This window comes from Hippocampus bargibanti, linkage group LG02 (genome assembly GCF_051943395.1).
Source record: "Hippocampus bargibanti isolate YZ-2025 linkage group LG02, ASM5194339v1, whole genome shotgun sequence".
In the NCBI taxonomy this organism is placed as follows: Eukaryota; Metazoa; Chordata; class Actinopteri; order Syngnathiformes; family Syngnathidae; genus Hippocampus; species Hippocampus bargibanti.
Genome location: NC_142735.1, coordinates 8,672,091 through 8,690,775, shown reverse-complemented (window position 1 = coordinate 8,690,775; position 18,685 = coordinate 8,672,091). Strand labels below are relative to the sequence as shown.

Genomic DNA, 18,685 nt, shown 5'->3' with positions numbered 1-18,685 from the left:
TATTCCGAGATCCTTGGCAATATTTCCGATCACAGATCCGCATGTCAGCTCCTCTTGAATCGAATAGCTGATGTCTCCGTGTGCATATCCGAGCAGATCAAAGAAAAAGGCAAAGCTCCGTGATCGGACGATGTGCCACAAATGCACCATTTTTCAATACAAACACAACATCCGGCAAATGAATCAAAAACTCATTCCACCAGTCTTGTAATACAGTATTCCCTTTGTCTGTCTTCTGCTTCTCACGCTACGAAAAACGCGACAGTCAAGTTTTGTGCGCCGTGCACCACACACCACACATCACAGTAAGAATCACCCGCTGGTCTATGGTGGCACCCCATGTTCAGTTCAAATATTGCCATTGACATGTACTATGCCAGATTCGTGTCCTGTTCTTATCCGGTACATGAATCAAACTATGTGCGCAAATAATTGCTTCAGTGCTTGCCTTTTACTATCACATTCGAAATGACATTAAATTGGTAGTCAAGAATTGAAAAGAAACATGGACAAATAAATCACCAATTGAAAGTAACATTCCAAAGTGTTTTAGTTGTTCTATCCCTCATGGTTGTTTTTGTTGTTTAAAGTGTCTGTGTTAAATACATATGGAGAAGACTATTAAATAACTACAGAAAAGGAAAAGTTGATATGGAATATTCAGGAAAGTATTGTTACAGCTGTAGGTTTTTTGAAAGTTGTTGTGGTAATTCACGATACGAACATCTTTAAACATCTCTTTTGCATCGTTTGTTTACGTTTTGGACTTCCTGATACGTCATATCCTGCCTTCCGTTACATGATGTCACTTCCTTTTACGTCACATCCTATTATGTCCATCTTATAAATTCTCTCCCAGCGGTCTTTCGGGCTCTTCCTCCTTCCTCTTTTGTTTCTGCCCCTCCTCGGCCGACACCCCACGATGCCCCTGCTGTCTACAAGATTAAACTAACTTATTCTGTTCAACACCTGGCTTCCTGCTGATTTAACCATCCTCTTCTATCAACACCCTGAGAAGCCATGAACCAGGGACGAACGATCATTTTCAACCCATTAAAAGTGATATACAAAATATAGTGCATGAGTTACATACAGCATTTAGATTTATTTACAGTATGCAGAACCAGCTCTGAAAATACAACACATCGGCTCAGCACGATTCCGGACCAAGGCCAGAGGTGTCAATGACTTCTCCACTCTTTAAAATCACACACAGAAAATGAAGCAAGAGCAAATGGTCCACTATACTCCAAATTTTCTCAAACAGGATTATCAGAATTAAAATATCAAAGTGAAAATTATTTCACATAAGTGTGGTGAGGTTAGGGTGAAAAAAAACAGAGACATTCAAATTTGGGTGATGGGTTCCTACCTCCAGGGGTTCAAATGAATCATGAAGCTCATCAATAAAGTCAGAGGGGCTTTTCGTCAGAGTCTGGTCAATGGGCAGCGTGTTGTCATTGTAGGACGACACAAACTTAAAGTCGCTGGTTCTGGAACCTGTTGTCAGGTAGGCGTCATAGTTGTAGGTGCTGCGTAAAGTTCCTGTGCCGTCGACATCTGCGTAGTTAGGTGGCAGGTATGCGCCGGGGATGGAAACTGCCCCATCAAAGAACAGTCTGGGCTTTCTCTTGTGACAAAACCTCACACCCAGGATGATGATGATAAAGGTCAGGAAGAAGGTGGACACGGACACCAGCGCGATGATCAGGTAGGAGGTCATCTTGGAATTCTTGTCGTCATAAGAAACATCCTTCAGTTCCGGCACATCGGCCAAGTTGTCCGAAATAAGCAAATACATGGAGCAGGTGGTAGAGAGAGGGGGCTGGCCATTATCTTTCACGGCCACAATCAGGTTCTGTTTCATGCTGTCAGACTCTGAAATGTCCCGCTGAGTCCTAATCTCGCCACTGTGGAGACCGATGGTAAAAAGTCCCGGGTCGGTGGATTTGACAATATGATAAGACAGCCAAGCATTTTGTCCAGAGTCGGCATCCACCGCAATCACTTTGGACACCACAGAGCCTGCGTGTGCAGCTTTGGGGACCAGTTCGGTCATGAAGGAGTTGCCCTCTAAGGCGGGGTACAAAATTTGAGGGGAATTGTCATTTAAATCTGATATAAATACACTAACACTCACATTGCTGCTCAACGGAGGAGAACCGTTGTCTCGAGCCATGATTAGGACTTGAAAACTCCTCAAGTGTTCGTAGTCAAACAACCTGACAGCGTGAATCACCCCCGTGTCTCCATTAACAGACACATAGGAGGACTCTTGGCCACCGCTTATCTCAAAGGGTAAGAGGGAATAAATGACGGTGCCGTTCTGTCTCCAGTCGGGATCTCGAGCACTGACAGAGCATAAAGTGGAGCCAGCTTTGTTATTCTCACTCACATAAGCACTATAGGACTGCTCGTCAAACATGGGTGGGTTGTCATTGATGTCTCCTACAGTTAAGAGAATACTTTTAGAGGAGGCCAAAGGAGGAGAGCCTTCATCAACGGCATTGATTGTAATGTTGTATTCAGAAAAAAGTTCACGGTCAAGTTGACCTGTGGTCACCAGAGAATAATAGTTTTTAATTGAAGGGACTAATTTAAAAGGGACGTTTTGTTGAATAGAGCAGCGGACCTGCCCATTCTCCTCCGAGTCTCTGTCCTGCACATTAATGATGCCTACCTCTGTACCAAGTGACACATTCTCTGAAATCAGGTTTGACAGTGACTTCACGTTGACCACTGGGGCATTATCATTTACATCAGTAATATGAATAATTATCTTGGCCTTGGACGACAGTCCATAACCATCTTTAGCTTCAACAAAAAGTTCATGTTTTGATCCTTCTTCATAATCTATTTCACCGCCCACAACAATTTCTCCAGTTTTGTGATGAAGGGATAACATGTTTTTTGCTTTTTCAGACAGCCTGCTAAACTCGTATATAACTTCGCCATTTATTCCTTCATCAGCATCTGCTGCAGTGACAGTGATAATGGGGCTTTTTAATGCTGCGTCTTCCCTCACAGAGGTTGTGTAGACAGTGTGGGTAAAAATTGGGGCGTTGTCATTAGCATCAAGTACAATGACATGAATGAGGACAGTCCCAGATCTCTGGGGAGAACCACCATCCAGTGCCGTCAGCAATAATTTCATTTCCTGCTGTTCTTCTCTGTCCAATTCCTTATTTAAAATAAGCTCGCCATCTTTACTACCATCATTTGTCGTCTGAATGCGAAAAACAAAATTGGCATTTTCTTGCAACATGTAAGTTTGAACAGAATTTGAACCTATATCTGGATCTTGTGCAACATTAATCCGATATGTGGCTCCTTTGTCTGCTAACTCACTAATTTCGAGCTTTATAATGTCCTTGGGGAAAACGGGAGCATTATCATTAACATCCTGAACTTGTAAAGATAAGCGGTGCAATTCCAAAGGATTTTCCAGCAGAAGGTTGAATTTGAGAACACACGAAGGTTTTTCCCCGCAGTGTTCCTCCCGGTTGATTCTGTCAGCAACCATTAAATCTCCCGTCCGGAGGTTGATTCCGCAATACTGATTATTGTTGTTTTCCATATCAACACGAGCCTTCCGAGCAGACAATTTGCCCACCTCCAATCCGAGATCCTTGGCAATATTTCCAATCACAGATCCACGTTTCAGCTCCTCTTGAATCGAATAGCTGAGGTCTCCGTGTGCATATCCAAGCAGAACAAAGAAAAAGGCAAAGTTCCGGGAGTGGACGATGTGCCCCAAATGCGCCATTTTTCAACACAAATCACAAAATAAGGCAAAAAGAATCAAAAGCTCATTCGATCAGACTGGGTTTCCCCCCTTTGCCTTTTGCTTGTAACGCTCCGAATGAGGCTTAATTTAAAATGTATTGCGTTCGCACAACCAGAACAGTGAATTCACTGCTGGTCTATGGTGACACCATGTGTCCAATTAAAATAGTGTAAGTAGAGTACTATGTTCCTGTCATCTTGGACTCCCAAATAAATTCATTTTCAGGGGGCATGGTAACTTTGAATACCTTCATTAGGACTGCTGTCACTCAACGCCTATTTTTCAAGACTTGACAAAGGGAGCGCCAATAGATTTTTTTAATACATCTTAAAGAGAGTCTTCTTTTCCTTTCGGCTTTTCCCTACAAGGGGTCGCCACAGCAAATCAGTGCCCTCCATATTTAGAGGTTTGATCCGCATGTTTGTACATTTTAAAGAGAGTAAAATGGAAAATCAATTTATCAAATCTTTCCTTCATCATATTGCTATTGAAGTTTTTTTTTGTACAATTAATGCTTTTAAGGGTAAAAAAAAAACGTTGACACCAAAGAAGGATTACATTCCAGCAAGCGCTTACGGTTTCATATACTCTGAACTTCTATAGTGATTCTATTCAAATATGTTTTGTCTGATGGAGAAAGGTAGAAATGTCATGCCACTGTTTGCCTGTCTCGCTGAAATTGGGGTCAACAATTTGTTGGTCCTTCCAAAATAATCTTGAGATGAACATTTACCAGTTATAATGATCTTAAAACAGGTCTTGCAATGTTATTAACTGAAGAACAATAACAAAAAGCAAGAAAATATTACATGAATTGTTCAGCACCAAAGTCTGAAATAAAATGTATGAATTACACAATACACCTTGTGGAAAATTAAGATGGAAATAATTGGCCTAATTCAGTGATTTTCAACCACTGTGCCGCGGCACACTAGTGTGCTGTGAGATATAGTCAGGTGTGCCGTGAAAAACTATCCAATGGCCCTTTTTCAAATTTAAATTTTACAAACATTTAATATTCATTTTCTGCCAATATTATGTCATTGTCCTGTGTCCGTCCCGAAAAGACTGGGAGGGTAATTTAATATTCGTCCGTGTGGTCACTGTCACTGACTGCCTCTTTCCTGCAAGATGGTTTGTGGTGTGCCAAAAAAAAAAAAAAAAAAAAATCCAATGTAAAAAAACCTGCCCCGGTTCAAAAAAGGTTGAAAAACACTGGCCTAGTTTACCCATCAGAAATAATAGTCCATGTTAAAAGCGACATCTGCAATATTCGTGGTTTGATTGCGTATAAGTGAGAAAAAAATGTGCTAGTTTGGTAGCCAAGTATACATTTGCCCATCTATTCCCCCATCTGTACTTTTTAAAATTCATACATTCTGCAAAGATGCATGGGAATGAGGGGACCATCCAAGTTAGCGTATGCTTAACACACACCGAAATACAATATGCCTTCATTATTCAAATTAAACTGAAAATATTCACACACACCCCCACCAAATTGTTTACCCTGACAAAGAAAACTTAATGAAACTAGGCAAAGCCTGACGACTCTAAGATCATTTTAAAACCTATAAGCAAGTACAGAAAATTATGAAAAGCATCAGCAGAACCAAGGTGAAAGTTCACCAATGCCATCCCCACTTCATGTAATTGGCCATATGTCAACAAAAATTTCATCAGCTCGACAATTCCCAAGTGAAAAAAAGAACAATATGCCTGGTCAAGTTAGGGTGTAAAATTGTGGTGTGTCCCTTGAAATAAAACAGGAAGTGCCTTCAGAAAATGTTGACATGCAGTCAAGGAGAACGTGATAAGGTCACCTCATTTTAATTCTTGTTTGTTCATGTTCATGCCTGGCGCCCTGATGGTAAGCCATATGACTAATAGAACGAAAAAGAAACATGGATTGACTACAAGCACTGTTTTGCCAATGAAAGGATATATGTAGCTATTGGTGTAAGAAGTTACGTTAATAATTTTCAAAAAAGTCATGGAAAATGTTTAAATATTGAAATGCACATTCAACTCATAAATGCTATTTTGTTTCAGTCATCATTATATTGCAGAAAACAAAATTGTAGTTTAAATTATGCATTTTAAAAAACAAAGAGATCAAATTTGGCATAGAATGCCTACCTCCAAGGGGTCAAATGAATCGTGAAGCTCTTCAATAAAGTCAGAGGGGCTTTTCTTCAGAGTCTGGTCAGCAGGCAGCGTGTTGTCATTGTAGGAAGACACAAACTTAAAGTCGCTGGTTCTGGAACCTGTTGTTAAGTATGCGTCATAGTTGTAGGTGCTGCGTAATGTTCCTGTGCCATCAACATCTGCGTAGTTAGGTGGCAGATACGCGCCGGGCATGGCAACTGCACCATCAAACAAGAGTCTGGGCTTTCTCCTGCGACAAAACCTCACACCCAGGACAATGATGATGAAGGTCAGGAAGAAGGTGGAGACGGACACCAGCGTGATGATCAGGTAGGAAGTCAGCTTGGAATTCTTGTCGTCATAAGAAATGTCCTTCAGTTCCGGCACTTCAGCCAAGTTATCCGAAATAAGCAAATACATGGAGCAGGTGGCAGAGAGAGGGGGCTCTCCGTTATCTTTCACGGCCACAATCAGGTTCTGTCTCATGCTGTCAGATTCTGAAATGTCCCGCTGAGTTCTGATCTCGCCACTGTGGAGACCAATGGTGAAAAGTCCTGGGTCTGTGGACTTGACAATATGATAGGCCAGCCAAGCATTCTGTCCAGAGTCGGCATCCACCGCAATGACTTTGGACACCACAGAGCTTGTGTGTGCAGCTTTGGGGACCAGCTCGGTCATGAAGGAGTTGCCCTCCGAGGCGGGGTACAAAATTTGAGGAGAGTTGTCGTTTATGTCCAATATGAAGACGCTGATGCTCACGTTGCTGCTCATCGGAGGAGAACCGTTGTCTCGAGCCATGACGTGGACTTGGAAACTCCCCAAGTGTTCGTAGTCAAATGACCTGACAGCGTGGATTACTCCTGTGTCTCCGTTAACAGACACATAAGACGATGCTGGGGCACTGTTTATCTCAGAGGGCACCAGCGAATAAATGACGGTGCCGTTCTGTCTCCAGTCGGGGTCTAGAGCACTCACAGAGCATAAAGTGGAGCCAGCTTTGTTATTTTCTCTCACATACGCACTGTAGGACTGCTCCTCAAACACAGGTGAGTTGTCATTAATGTCTCCTACAGTCAAGTGAATAATTTTAGAGGAGGACAAAGGAGGAGAGCCCTCGTCAGTGGCACTGATTGTAATGTTGTAATCAGAAACAAGTTCGCGGTCAAGTTGTCCAGTAGTTACTAAAGAATAATAGTTTTTAATAGAGGAAATTAACTTAAAGGGGACATTTTGCGGTATGGAGCAGCGGACCTGTCCTTTGTCCTCAGAGTCTCTGTCCTGCACATTTATGATGCCCACCTCTGTTCCCGTAGGAGTATTTTCTGAAATAGGACTTTTCAAGGATTTCACAAATATCAACGGTGCATTATCATTCACATCTGTTATGTCAACGATTAATGTAGAAGATGACACCAAGCCTAGACCATCCTTGGCTGTAATTTGCATTTCATAAGAGGACGTCTCCTCATAATCTATGGATCCACTCACACTCACTGCACCAGTTTCTTTGTTAAGAACAAACACACTATTAGTTTCATCAGATAAGTGATCAATGTCATATGTGACCTCACTATTGACTCCCTCATCAGCATCAGTTGCACTTACATTTATCACAACTGTATCTGCTGGAGAATTTTCAGGTAGACTAGCTTTATAAATCGCTCGACTGAACACTGGGGCATTATCATTCGCGTCCAGCACTTTGACATGTACAACTACTGTCCCTGATCTCTGGGGTGTGCCTCCATCTTTTGCAATAAGCACAAATGTTAGTTTCTGTTCTTGCTCTCTGTCGAGCTCCTTTTCTATTACTAATTCTGCATACTTTCCTCCAGCGCTTTTTAAGACAACGTTTAATTTAAAGTGTTGATTGTTTTCAATGGTATAACTTTGGATTGCATTCTGCCCCACATCTGCGTCGTAGGCCTCGTCTAATCGGTAGCGACTTCCTTTATTTGCAGATTCACTGATCTCCAAATAAATGGCGTCTTTTTTGAACTGAGGTAAATTATCATTGATGTCATGAATGTGAATATTTATCCGATGCAATTCTAAAGGCTCTTCCAAAACAAGCTCCTGCTTTAAAATGCAGGTTGGCCTTTTGGTACAAAGCACCTCTCGGTCAATCCTTTCTGCAACAACGATGTCACCATTGTTCAAATTCATGGCAAAATACTGTTTGCTATTGCCGTCTCCATCAATGCGAGCCCGTCGAGCCGATAGCTGGCCCACCTCGATTCCAATATCTTTGGCTATATTTCCAACAATAGATCCGCGCTTCATCTCCTCTGGAATAGAATAAACAACGTCTCCGTGCGCTGTTTGCATCGTCAAAAGAAAAGAGCCCAACAAAGCCGTCAGGTCCCAGAACGAGAATATTTTGTTTTTCATTTTGTCGGACAATAAATCCGGAATGAACCTGCTGTCTTAAAAAAAATATAATAATAACCGGCCAAAATATATATATGTTTCTTTCACTGGTAACACACACGGAGGATGATCGAATGTGAGCCTCCGCCGCATTCGCCAAAATGGGATCAAATCCCGAGGAAACGTTGCTGTGAACGAGCAGTTTAATTTCAGTCTTTAGTAGACAGCGCCGTTATGAGCACGTTTTGATTATTACATGTAGTTCAAGTTCCAGGAAATTTACTACGTCACACTAAAAACAATTTTTGTTCGGTGAATAAACCACTACCATTATTGTAGGGTGACTTGCATGGACACGAAAAAAAATGCTGCAGGTCAACACTGTGGTTTCATGTTTTTATCGACCGTGGAAAAAAAACTTCACGTCAAATTGGATATATTATCAGCGCGTATTTCCTAAAAGTCGCAAGTGCGTGCGTAGAACACGATCAAGGCGCGTTATTTCCTGGCGAAAATTAATTATTTCTCAATTCATTGCTCCAGGCCATAAACGATTCAATGTAAATGGCCAAATGTAAAGTGTGTATTAGTCTGAGTAAAAGTGTATTTAGTTTGCCTGCTATGGTCGTCTATATACATTGTAAGTGAATTAGGATTCGCAAATACCGCTCACAGGATGTCACGCACGTCAATGGCAGCATATGTGGTTTAAGATGAAACAAAATGATTAATTTTCGTGGTATTCAGTACAATGATCGCACACTATCGTTTGGAAATTTGCGACAGGTAGTTTTCCGACGCATGGACATCAGAGGGCAAACACATTTGTTTTGTGGGTGGAAACACCCTAACACGAAAGTGCAAATTAAAAATGACTAAAAGAAACTGAGTCATAAAAAGCACGTAGATGTTGAAAAAATATGTAACTTCAGATGACATTTGAAACGAATCAATTGTTCACTGGAAATGCACACATACCGACTGCAATGATGACTAAATATTTTTACATTTTTATTTAAAAAAAAAGGTAGCATTGGATAATATCTCATGGCACACGTCGCGGCACAGTGGTTAAAAATCATTGCTGTATAGGTTACTATAGTATACGGGGATCAAGTTGTAAAGCGAGCCCAAAGAAGAAAATATGATTCTCACACTGGGTCACAAGAAATATTCTGCAATGACTGAAATATATAAAAGCCTTCATACCTCAAAGGGGTCAAACGGATCTTTAAGTTCAGCAGTAAAATCACTTGGACTTTTCCTTAGAGTCTGGTCAGCAGGCAGCGACACAAACTTAAAGTCGCTAGTTCTGGAACCTGTTGTCAAGTAGGCATCATAGTTGTAGGTGCTGCGTAAAGTTCCTGTGCCATCGACATTTGCGTAATTCGGAGGCAGATACGCGCTCGGGATGGCAACTTCTCCATCAAACAACAGTCTGGGCTTTCGCCTTCGACAAAACCGCAAACCCAGCACGATGAAGATGAAGGTCAGGAAGAAGGCGGACACAGATACCAGTGCAATGATCAGGTAGGAGGTCAGCTTGGAATTCTTGTCATCATAAGAAATGTCCTTCAGTTCAGGTACTTCAGCCAAGTTATCCGAAATAAGCAAATACATGGAGCAGGTGGCAGAGAGAGAGGGCTGTCCGTTGTCTTTCACGGCCACAATCAGGTTCTGTTTCATGCTGTCGGTTTCCAAAATGTCCCGCTGGGTCCTGATCTCGCCACTGTGGAGACCGATGGTGAAAAGTCCCGGGTCTGTGGATTTGACAATATGATAGGACAGCCAGGCATTTTGTCCAGAGTCGGCATCCACCGCAATCACTTTGGACACTAGGGAGCTTGCCTGTGCAGCTTTGGGGACGAGCTCAGTCATGAAAGAGTTGCCCTCCGAGGCAGGGTACAAAATCTGAGGAGAGTTATCATTTAAATCCGATATGAAGACGCTGATGCTCACGTTGCTGTTCAGTGGAGGAGAACCATTGTCTCGGGCCATGACATGGACTTGGAAATTCCTCAAGTGTTCGTAATCAAATGACCTGACAGCGTGGATCACCCCCGTGTCTCCATTCACAGACACATAGGAGGACGCTGGGACACCGCTCACTTCAGAAGGTAAAAGAGAATAAATCACTGTGCCGTTCTGTCTCCAGTCAGGGTCTTGAGCACTCACAGAGCATAAATTGGAGCCAGCTTTGTTATTCTCGCTCACATAAGCATTGTAGGACTGTTCCTCAAACACAGGTGGGTTGTCATTGATGTCTGTTACAGTCAAATAAATACTTTTAGAGGATGACAAAGGAGGGAAGCCCGCATCTGTGGCACTGATTGTAATATTATAATCAGAAACAAGTTCACGGTCAAGTTGACGAGTGGTCACCAGAGAATAGTAGTTTTTAATAGAAGGAACTAATTTAAAGGGGTCATTTGGTGGAATGGAACATCGAACCTGGCCATTCTGCTCAGAGTCTCTGTCCTGTACATTCACAAGGCCCACCTCTGTACCAGGTGACACATTCTCTGCTACTGAATTTGACAGTGTTTTAAGTTGTATGACGGGGTAATTATCATTTGTGTCAATCACATCAATAATTAAAGAAGAATATGAAATTAATCCGAGGCCATCAGCAGCACTAATTTGCATTTCATGTGACGTTACTTTTTCATAATCAACAATACCAGACACTCTCACTTCTCCAGTTTTGGGATGTAATGTAAACATGTAAGCATTGTCATCCGAAGCATGGTCAAATGCATATGAGATCTCGCTGTTAATTCCTTCGTCTGCGTCACTTGCGTTCACTGTAACTACCAAAGTGTCAAGAGGAGAATTTTCAGGCAGACGGGCTTTATAGACGGGCTGACTAAACACTGGGGTGTTATCATTCGCATCCAGCACAGTGACGTGGATGACCACTGTGCCGGATCTCCGAGGGGAGCCGCCATCATAGGCGGTCAACAAAAGCATAATGTCCTTTTTATCTTCTCTGTCTAATTCTTTGTCTAAGACCAATTCACAATATTTTCGTCCACTTGATTTGGTGTTTATGTCTAATGTAAAATGATTATTTTGCTGCAAAGTATAGCTTTGAACAGCATTTTCTCCAATGTCTCCATCATGTGCTTCTCTGACAAGAAAACGCTCTCCCTTGTCTGCCGATTCTCGGATTTCTAATTTGGGCTGGTCTTCATTAAACTGTGGTGAATTGTCATTGATATCAAGAACACTGATGCTAACACGATGCAGTTCAAGTGGGTTTTCAAGGACAAGTTCCAATTTTAAGACACACGATGCCTTTTTACCGCATAGTCCCTCTCTGTCGATCCTTTCCTGAACAAGCAAGTCACCCGTGTTGAGGTTGATTCTGCAGTGCTGCACGTTATCATCCTCGGGATCAATGCGTGCTTTTCGAGCAGACAACTGACCCACATTGAGTCCCAAATCCTTGGCGATATTGCCGATTAAAGATCCACGTTTCATCTCCTCTGAGATAGAGTAAATCAAGTCTCCATCGACGGTGACAATGAAAAAAACAAGAACAGCGAGGCCGTAGAGAAACGGCGCAATTCCTTTGTTCACCATTCCACTTCAAATATGCGCGAGCCACACTCCCAACGTGAAAATTGATAGACAGTGGTTTCTCTTTTATTGTTCCTTGGAGTATTCCGGCCCGGCACTTGCAGACATTTAGACCGCAGCTCCACCAAATTAAATATCAGTGTTTGTGTCGACGAGAAAGGGTGGGAAACTGAGCATTTGTTCATGAGTGCATACTGACCTCTAGAGTGCATTTACCGACATAGCACCCGATTGTTGTTCATAAATTCGAAAGAATATTCGTAAACATTACATGGCCATCCGACATACAAAAGCTGTTCAACTATACCAACACATTGGATATGTTTTCAGAACTATGACCCGTGCATAAAGAGAAGTATATTTCAAAATTAAAGTCACCTTTAAATAAGGTGCTTCAGTAGTGCAATTGGGTCCTTAATCTTCTCAACGACAAAACATAAATGTCAGACATATCTGTTAGTGGAGAGTTCCATTGAATTCAGCAAAATGGATAGCGAATGATTATGTGGCGTTCAAATCAACAGGCCTGCTTTATCAATTGAAGCCAAAAGTGAGCACCATTTACAAAGATTCCTTAATTATTAAGTCCGTAACTATAACGGAAACCATATCTTCTTTTCCTTTCGGCTTTTCCCTTCAAGCGGTTGACACAGCCAATCAGTGTGCTCCATCTTCAGAAGTTTGAGTCGCATGTTTGTTTTGGCCAAGCTTTTAGGTCGGATGCCCTTTCTGACACAACCCCCTGTATTTATCTGGGCTTGGGACCGGCCGAATAAGACACTGGCTTGTTTCCCCTTGTGGCTACAGAACAAGACTTAATAAAGATGAAGATGCTCACAAACACAAAATGGTTATCGGCACAGGAGCATTCAAACAAAGCAAAACTGTGGCAAATTCTACAATATTTTTACAGAAAACGTCAAGACGTTACGGCTCAATTGTGACACACGATACCTGCACTTAAATATGCGTCAGTATATTCTGTCATGGTTTTCAGAAAACATATATTCGAATGCAGCATACGTCGCTATACCAGTCGACAAAAATCACTCATCCGAATATGATCATTTTTTTAAAACAACTCTACCTATCGGTAATGTCTGGAAAGAAATGAGTTGCCCCAGTAGAAAGCAAATCAATATATTCCCAAAGCTTGTTTTTAACAGTTAGTCGATAGATAGTACATGAAATATATCTATTCTCAAAACACAATTGAAGTTGTTTATTGGGTTACATTTTAACAGTCACACCTCGAGTTTGTATCCTTTGTGGCAGTAAAATATTAACACATGTATTAAAGGCAGAAACTCAAAACACTGGCAAAAAAAGGGGAAATAATTGGGATGAATGGAAATTCACCCCAAAAAAGCCAGTAATGTGACCATCAGCTTACCTCAAAGGAATCCAAAAGAAAACTAGAAAATGTAAATTATTTCGTCTGTGTGTGATTTTAACCTTTAAAATCACACAGACAGATGCGCACACACGCACACACACACACGTACGCACGCACACACACATAGTGTATATAATCAAATACAAACTTTGAACAACTGAAATCGAACAAAAATCGAACCCGTCACTGTTCATGTACTATATTATTCTCATGAGATAAAAAACTTCAGCAAATCACGACGAAAATGTGACCACGCAGAAACTATGATAACGTGATTTATTATTGAGTCCAATGAACATTCAAAATTTGGTTTTAAGTCTTGAAATCTCTTGTTGAAAGTCAGAGCTTAAGAGGAATTGGGAGTCTTCTTCTCATTAAAATTCCATAAAACGAATGGCAACATCAGAATGGCTTAGCCAAAATCCAAACCTAAAAGAACTCACACATTTTAAATGCCTTCCCAGTCTGAAAAAATGGAAATATAAAGGCATCGGAAGAATTTTCAAGGTCAAGGCGTGGAAAGGTGATTTAGACTTGTCACGCATGAGTTTTATTTTATTTAATGAACGTTTGAAATTCTTAAATTTTACGCAGACGTTGACTGTCTCCGTGACGGACGGTTTTGGTTTACTTGGTGCTTTAGCCAGGCGTTCATTCGCTGTGAACAGCCAATCAGAATCAAAACAGGTAAAAACTCTAAACCTGTCGGAATTGCAATGGGGCGGGGTCGACACGGGGAGGGAGAAAAACACTGAAAGATCGAAGGAGGAAATCGCTCGGCCAGAGTGACAACGCAAGGTGGAAGGTCGACGAAGGGTAATACGTAGTTACCTGTATTTTAAGATTTTTGGTTCCTACCGTGTCCAATCAGGGCCAAAGAAGAAGCCAGCTCATCAATCGCAACTCAACTGGACAGTATTTTTAGAGCACTTTCAAACAGACAGAGCTGCATACAAAATGTTGTACAAGGACAACTTACACATATATAAGAGAAATCACCAGGGCGTAAAAGTCCGAGTAATGCTACAAGCTGAAATGATTATCACTACTGATTAAAAATGATTCTGTTCTACTTAGACAGATGCGAGCGTTCACTTTTTCTGTACCGCCAAATACTTGTGCGTTTGATGCCACGATCTTGAGTTTGCAATGGATTTTCTGTTCTATATGTTACTCATGTTTTGGAACACTGGAGAAAAAACACTCAAGTAAAAGTCCACACAGAAAGAGCACAGCTGACAGATATCAATACTGTATCTAGTGAAATGCCGCTGAAACATACTGTCAACCAAAATTATTGAGTATAGCCTTATTTTTTGAACATTCAAAAATATATGCCTGAAGAAGAGTGTTCAATTTTATCCAACATTTAAAATTAATGCATCTTAAATGTTCTTGACTCTTCCATCAACGACATCAATTAAATAGCATCCATCCATCCATCCTGCCAACAATTACAAAAATATGCTTATCCTTACAAGTATGATGGCATTTTGGAGCCTATTTCGCAGCCAACTTGCGACAATAAGGGGTTGACACTCTAAACTGGTTGCCAGCCAATTGCAGGGCACACTTGGATAAAAAACAATGGTCACATCACACTGTAAGGGACATTTTAAAACATTCCATTAACCTTCCATGCATGTTCCTAGAATGTGAGAGGAAGCCATATCACTCGAAGAAAACCAATGCCAGCACAGGGAGAACATACTAACTCCACACGGGAAGTCCAGAGATGAAATACACGTCTCAAAAACAAAGGTGTTTATCCCTCCATCATTGTACAGCACAGTCCGGCCTCGAGTTTGTATCCTTTGTGGCAGTAAAATATTAACACATGTATTTAATGCAGAAAATCAAAACGCTGGCAAAAAAGGGAAAATAATTGGCATGAATGGAAATTCACCAAAAAAGCCAGTAATGTGACCATCAGCTTTCCTCAAAGGAATCCAAAAGAAAACTAGAAAATCTAAAATACACTAAAATGATCTTGATATACTTTCAGTTTGAATGGCAACACAAATGTGTTCAATTCAATGAGTGAACTGTTAATATTTGATCATGAAACATTTAAAGACCAATCCAATTGATGGATCTTAATGCACAAAAGATGCAATTGGTGTTTTATTTTCAGTGTGTGAAATGCTGCCTACCTCAAGTGGGTCGAAAGAATCGTGAAGCTCATCAACAAAGTCACTCGGATCTTTCCGCGGAGTTTGGTCAGCAGGCAGCGTGTTGTCATTGTATGAAGACACAAACTTAAAGTCACTTGTTCTGGAACCTGTTGTCAAGTAAGCGTCATAGTTGTAGGTGCTGTGTAAAGTTCCAGTGCCATTGACATCTGCGTAATTCGGAGGCAGATACGCGCCAGGGATGGAAACTGCTCCATCAAACAACAGTCTGGGCTTTCTCCTGCGACAAAACCTCACACCCAGGACGATGATGATGAAGGTCAGGAAGAAGGTGGACACGGACACCAGAGCGATGATCAGGTAAGAGGTCAGCTTGGAATTCTTATTATCAAAAGAAATATCCTTCAGTTCCGGCACTTCAGCCAAGTTGTCCGAAATAAGCAAATACATGGAGCAGGTGGCAGAGAGAGGGGGCTGTCCGTTATCTTTCACGGCCACAATCAGGTTCTGTTTCATGCTGTCAGATTCCAAAATGTCCCGCTGGGTCATGATTTCGCCATTGTGGAGACCTATGGTGAAAAGTCCCGGGTCTGTAGACTTGACAATGTGATAGGATAGCCAGGCATTTTGTCCAGAGTCTGCGTCCACCGCGATCACTTTGGAGACCACAGAGCCTGCGTGTGCAGCTTTAGGGACCAGTTCGGTCATAAAGGAGTTGCCCTCTGAGGCGGGGTACAAGACTTGAGGAAAGTTGTCATTTATATCCGATATAAAGATGCTGACGCTCACGTTGCTGCTTAGCGGAGGAGAACCGTTGTCTCGGGCCATGACGTGGACTTGAAAACTCGTCAAGTGTTCGTAGTCAAACGACCTGACTGCGTGGATCACCCCCGTGTCTCCATTGACAGACACGGAGGAGGACACAGAGGCACCGTTTATCTCAAAGTGTAAGAGAGAATAAATCACAGTGCCGTTCTGTCTCCAATCAGGGTCTCGAGCACTCACAGAGCATAAAGTGGAGCCAGCTTTGTTATTCTCGCTTACATACGCACTGTAGGACTGTTCCTCAAACACGGGTGGGTTGTCATTGATGTCTGCTACACTCAAGTGAATAAATTTAGAAGAGGACAAAGGAGGAAAGCCTTCATCAACGGCATTGATTGTAATGTTGTATTCAGAAACAAGTTCGCGGTCAAGTTGACCAGTGGTCACCAGAGAATAGTAGTTTTTAATTGAAGGGACCAATTTAAATGGGACGTTTTGCTGAATGGAGCAACGGACCTGCCCATTCTCCTCAGAGTCTCTGTCCTGCACATTAATGATGCCAAGCTCAGTTCCTGGTGTCACACTCTCAGCAACAGCATCTGACAGTGATTTAAGTTGTATTACTGGCGGGTTGTCATTCACATCACTGATGCCAATCACTACTTTACAATGTGATGAAAGCCCATAACCATCTTTAGCATCGACCCGCATTTCATATTTGGAATTACTCTCAAAGTCAAGCAGCCCTATTACTTTAATCTCACCAGTTTTACTATTGATAGAGAACACTTTTTTTGCCTTTTCTGCAATTCGACTAAAATCATAAATAATTTGACCATTGACGCCATCGTCTGCATCCGTTGCACTCACTGTGACAACAACAGTTTCCAACGCGGCGTTTTCAGCCAGCCTGGCCTTGTAAACATCCTGACTGAACACTGGGGCGTTATCATTTGCATCCAGCACAGTGACTTGCACCAGTGCCGTCCCGGTTCTTTTTTGAGAGCCTCCATCGGTGGCAGTGAGCACCAAACTGATATCGTCTTCTGTTTCACGGTCAAGTTCTTTGTCTAAAACTAACTCAAGATTCCTTGATCCATCAGAGTTTTCACGCACCGACAAAATGAAATGTGCATTGGATTGCAAGAAATACTGTTGAACAGAATTTTGCCCAATGTCCGCATCATCCGCCTCATTTATGCGATATCGGGTTCCTTTGTCGGCAGATTCCCTTATTTCAAGCTTGATTTCATCTTTTGGAAAGACGGGGAAATTGTCATTCACATCCAAAACAAGGACAGCAATGCGATGCAGCTCCAGCGGGCTTTCTAAAACCAATTCATATTTAAGCATACACATAAGGTTCTCTCCACACAGCTCCTCTCTGTCAATCCTCTCTCGGATCACAAAATTGCCAGTTTTGACGTCAATGTCGCAGTAACGCATATCCTCGTTAACAGTATCAACACGGGCCTTACGAGAGATCAATGCCCGACCTTCTAGTCCGAGTTCCTTGACAAGATTACCAACAATAGATCCAATTCTCATTTCCTCCGGAACAGAATAGCTGATCTCTGCAACGGTGCTGTCGGCACAAAGAACAAAGCCGCAGGAAAAAACTAGAAGCAGATGAGCTTGGCGATCCATTTTTTTAATTGCCAAACAATAAATTGGATAAAATCCGGCTAGACGTTCAGATTAAAAGATACATACAGCCCTAAAAAGAAGTGCGTGTCGCTCCTGACATAAAAACCGGTCTGGTTCGTAATGTCTGAATCACGTAATGTCTGAAAACATGTAAATCTTCCAGCCTCACATCTACGTGTACAGAGCGGCATCTTGAGTCGACTTTGAATATTGCACATTCATGTCAGTCCACCGAATAAACGACAATCATCTTTGCCATACAGTGGTATTTTTTCTCTCCTGTAACTAGCACCAAATAAAGACCAGCAACATAAATCAGTACCACGGACAGAGTTTGCGTTAAGGCAACCTGGGCACAAGAATAAGGAATGATGTAGGTTTTGCTGATCGACTAAAAAAATCTTCCCAAAGACACTCGGTGGAACAACATGCTCACTCACTTAAAAATGAATTTAAAGCACTGTGACCTGTCCAGATGAAAAACAAGTATCTCCAGGTGAATGCAATGCTTAGATGTCTTGTAAAATTGTCGATTTCAAACAAGGTAAACACAATCTCGGTGTAGACCAACTTAAAACTGCAAGAGCAAAACATGTACTGTACACCCACACACTGTAAACTATTTAATGACAAGAAAACAAATCAACAAAATGTATGCCAAACTTTGGTTGCGAAAGACTTTAACAACTATTTCAGAGCTGTTTGAGTGGGGAAATGTGACTTTGTCAAATTAAATTGCATCAATCGTGGAAATGAAACAAAAAAAAGAACATTTATATTTCAAATACGTAATTGTTATTAAAGAAAATACCCATTCACAATAAAGAGGTATTTATCACACCACATTGCGTAGTTCCC

At 41.6% G+C, this 18,685-nt stretch overlaps 1 protein-coding gene across 13 annotated transcripts in view; it reads right to left on the bottom strand.

Annotated features, from left to right (window-relative positions):
• Positions 1–18,685, bottom strand: part of LOC148901447 (protocadherin gamma-A4-like) — a 204,888-nt gene that overhangs the window by 168,769 nt on the left and 17,434 nt on the right. The window contains exon 1 of one of the 13 annotated variants that reach the window (XM_088986896.1): positions 15,437–17,943. The exons of 7 other annotated variants lie outside the window; for them this stretch is intronic. In XM_088986896.1, coding sequence (XP_088843022.1) covers positions 15,437–17,827 — 2,391 coding nt within the window. In that variant the 5' untranslated portion in view covers positions 17,828–17,943. Of the gene's footprint in view, positions 1–1,372; positions 3,782–5,926; positions 8,435–9,514; positions 11,998–15,436; positions 17,944–18,685 lie in introns of those variants that run through there. 5 more of the 13 variants (XM_088987060.1, XM_088986988.1, XM_088986855.1 and 2 more) reach the window with 5 other exon arrangements.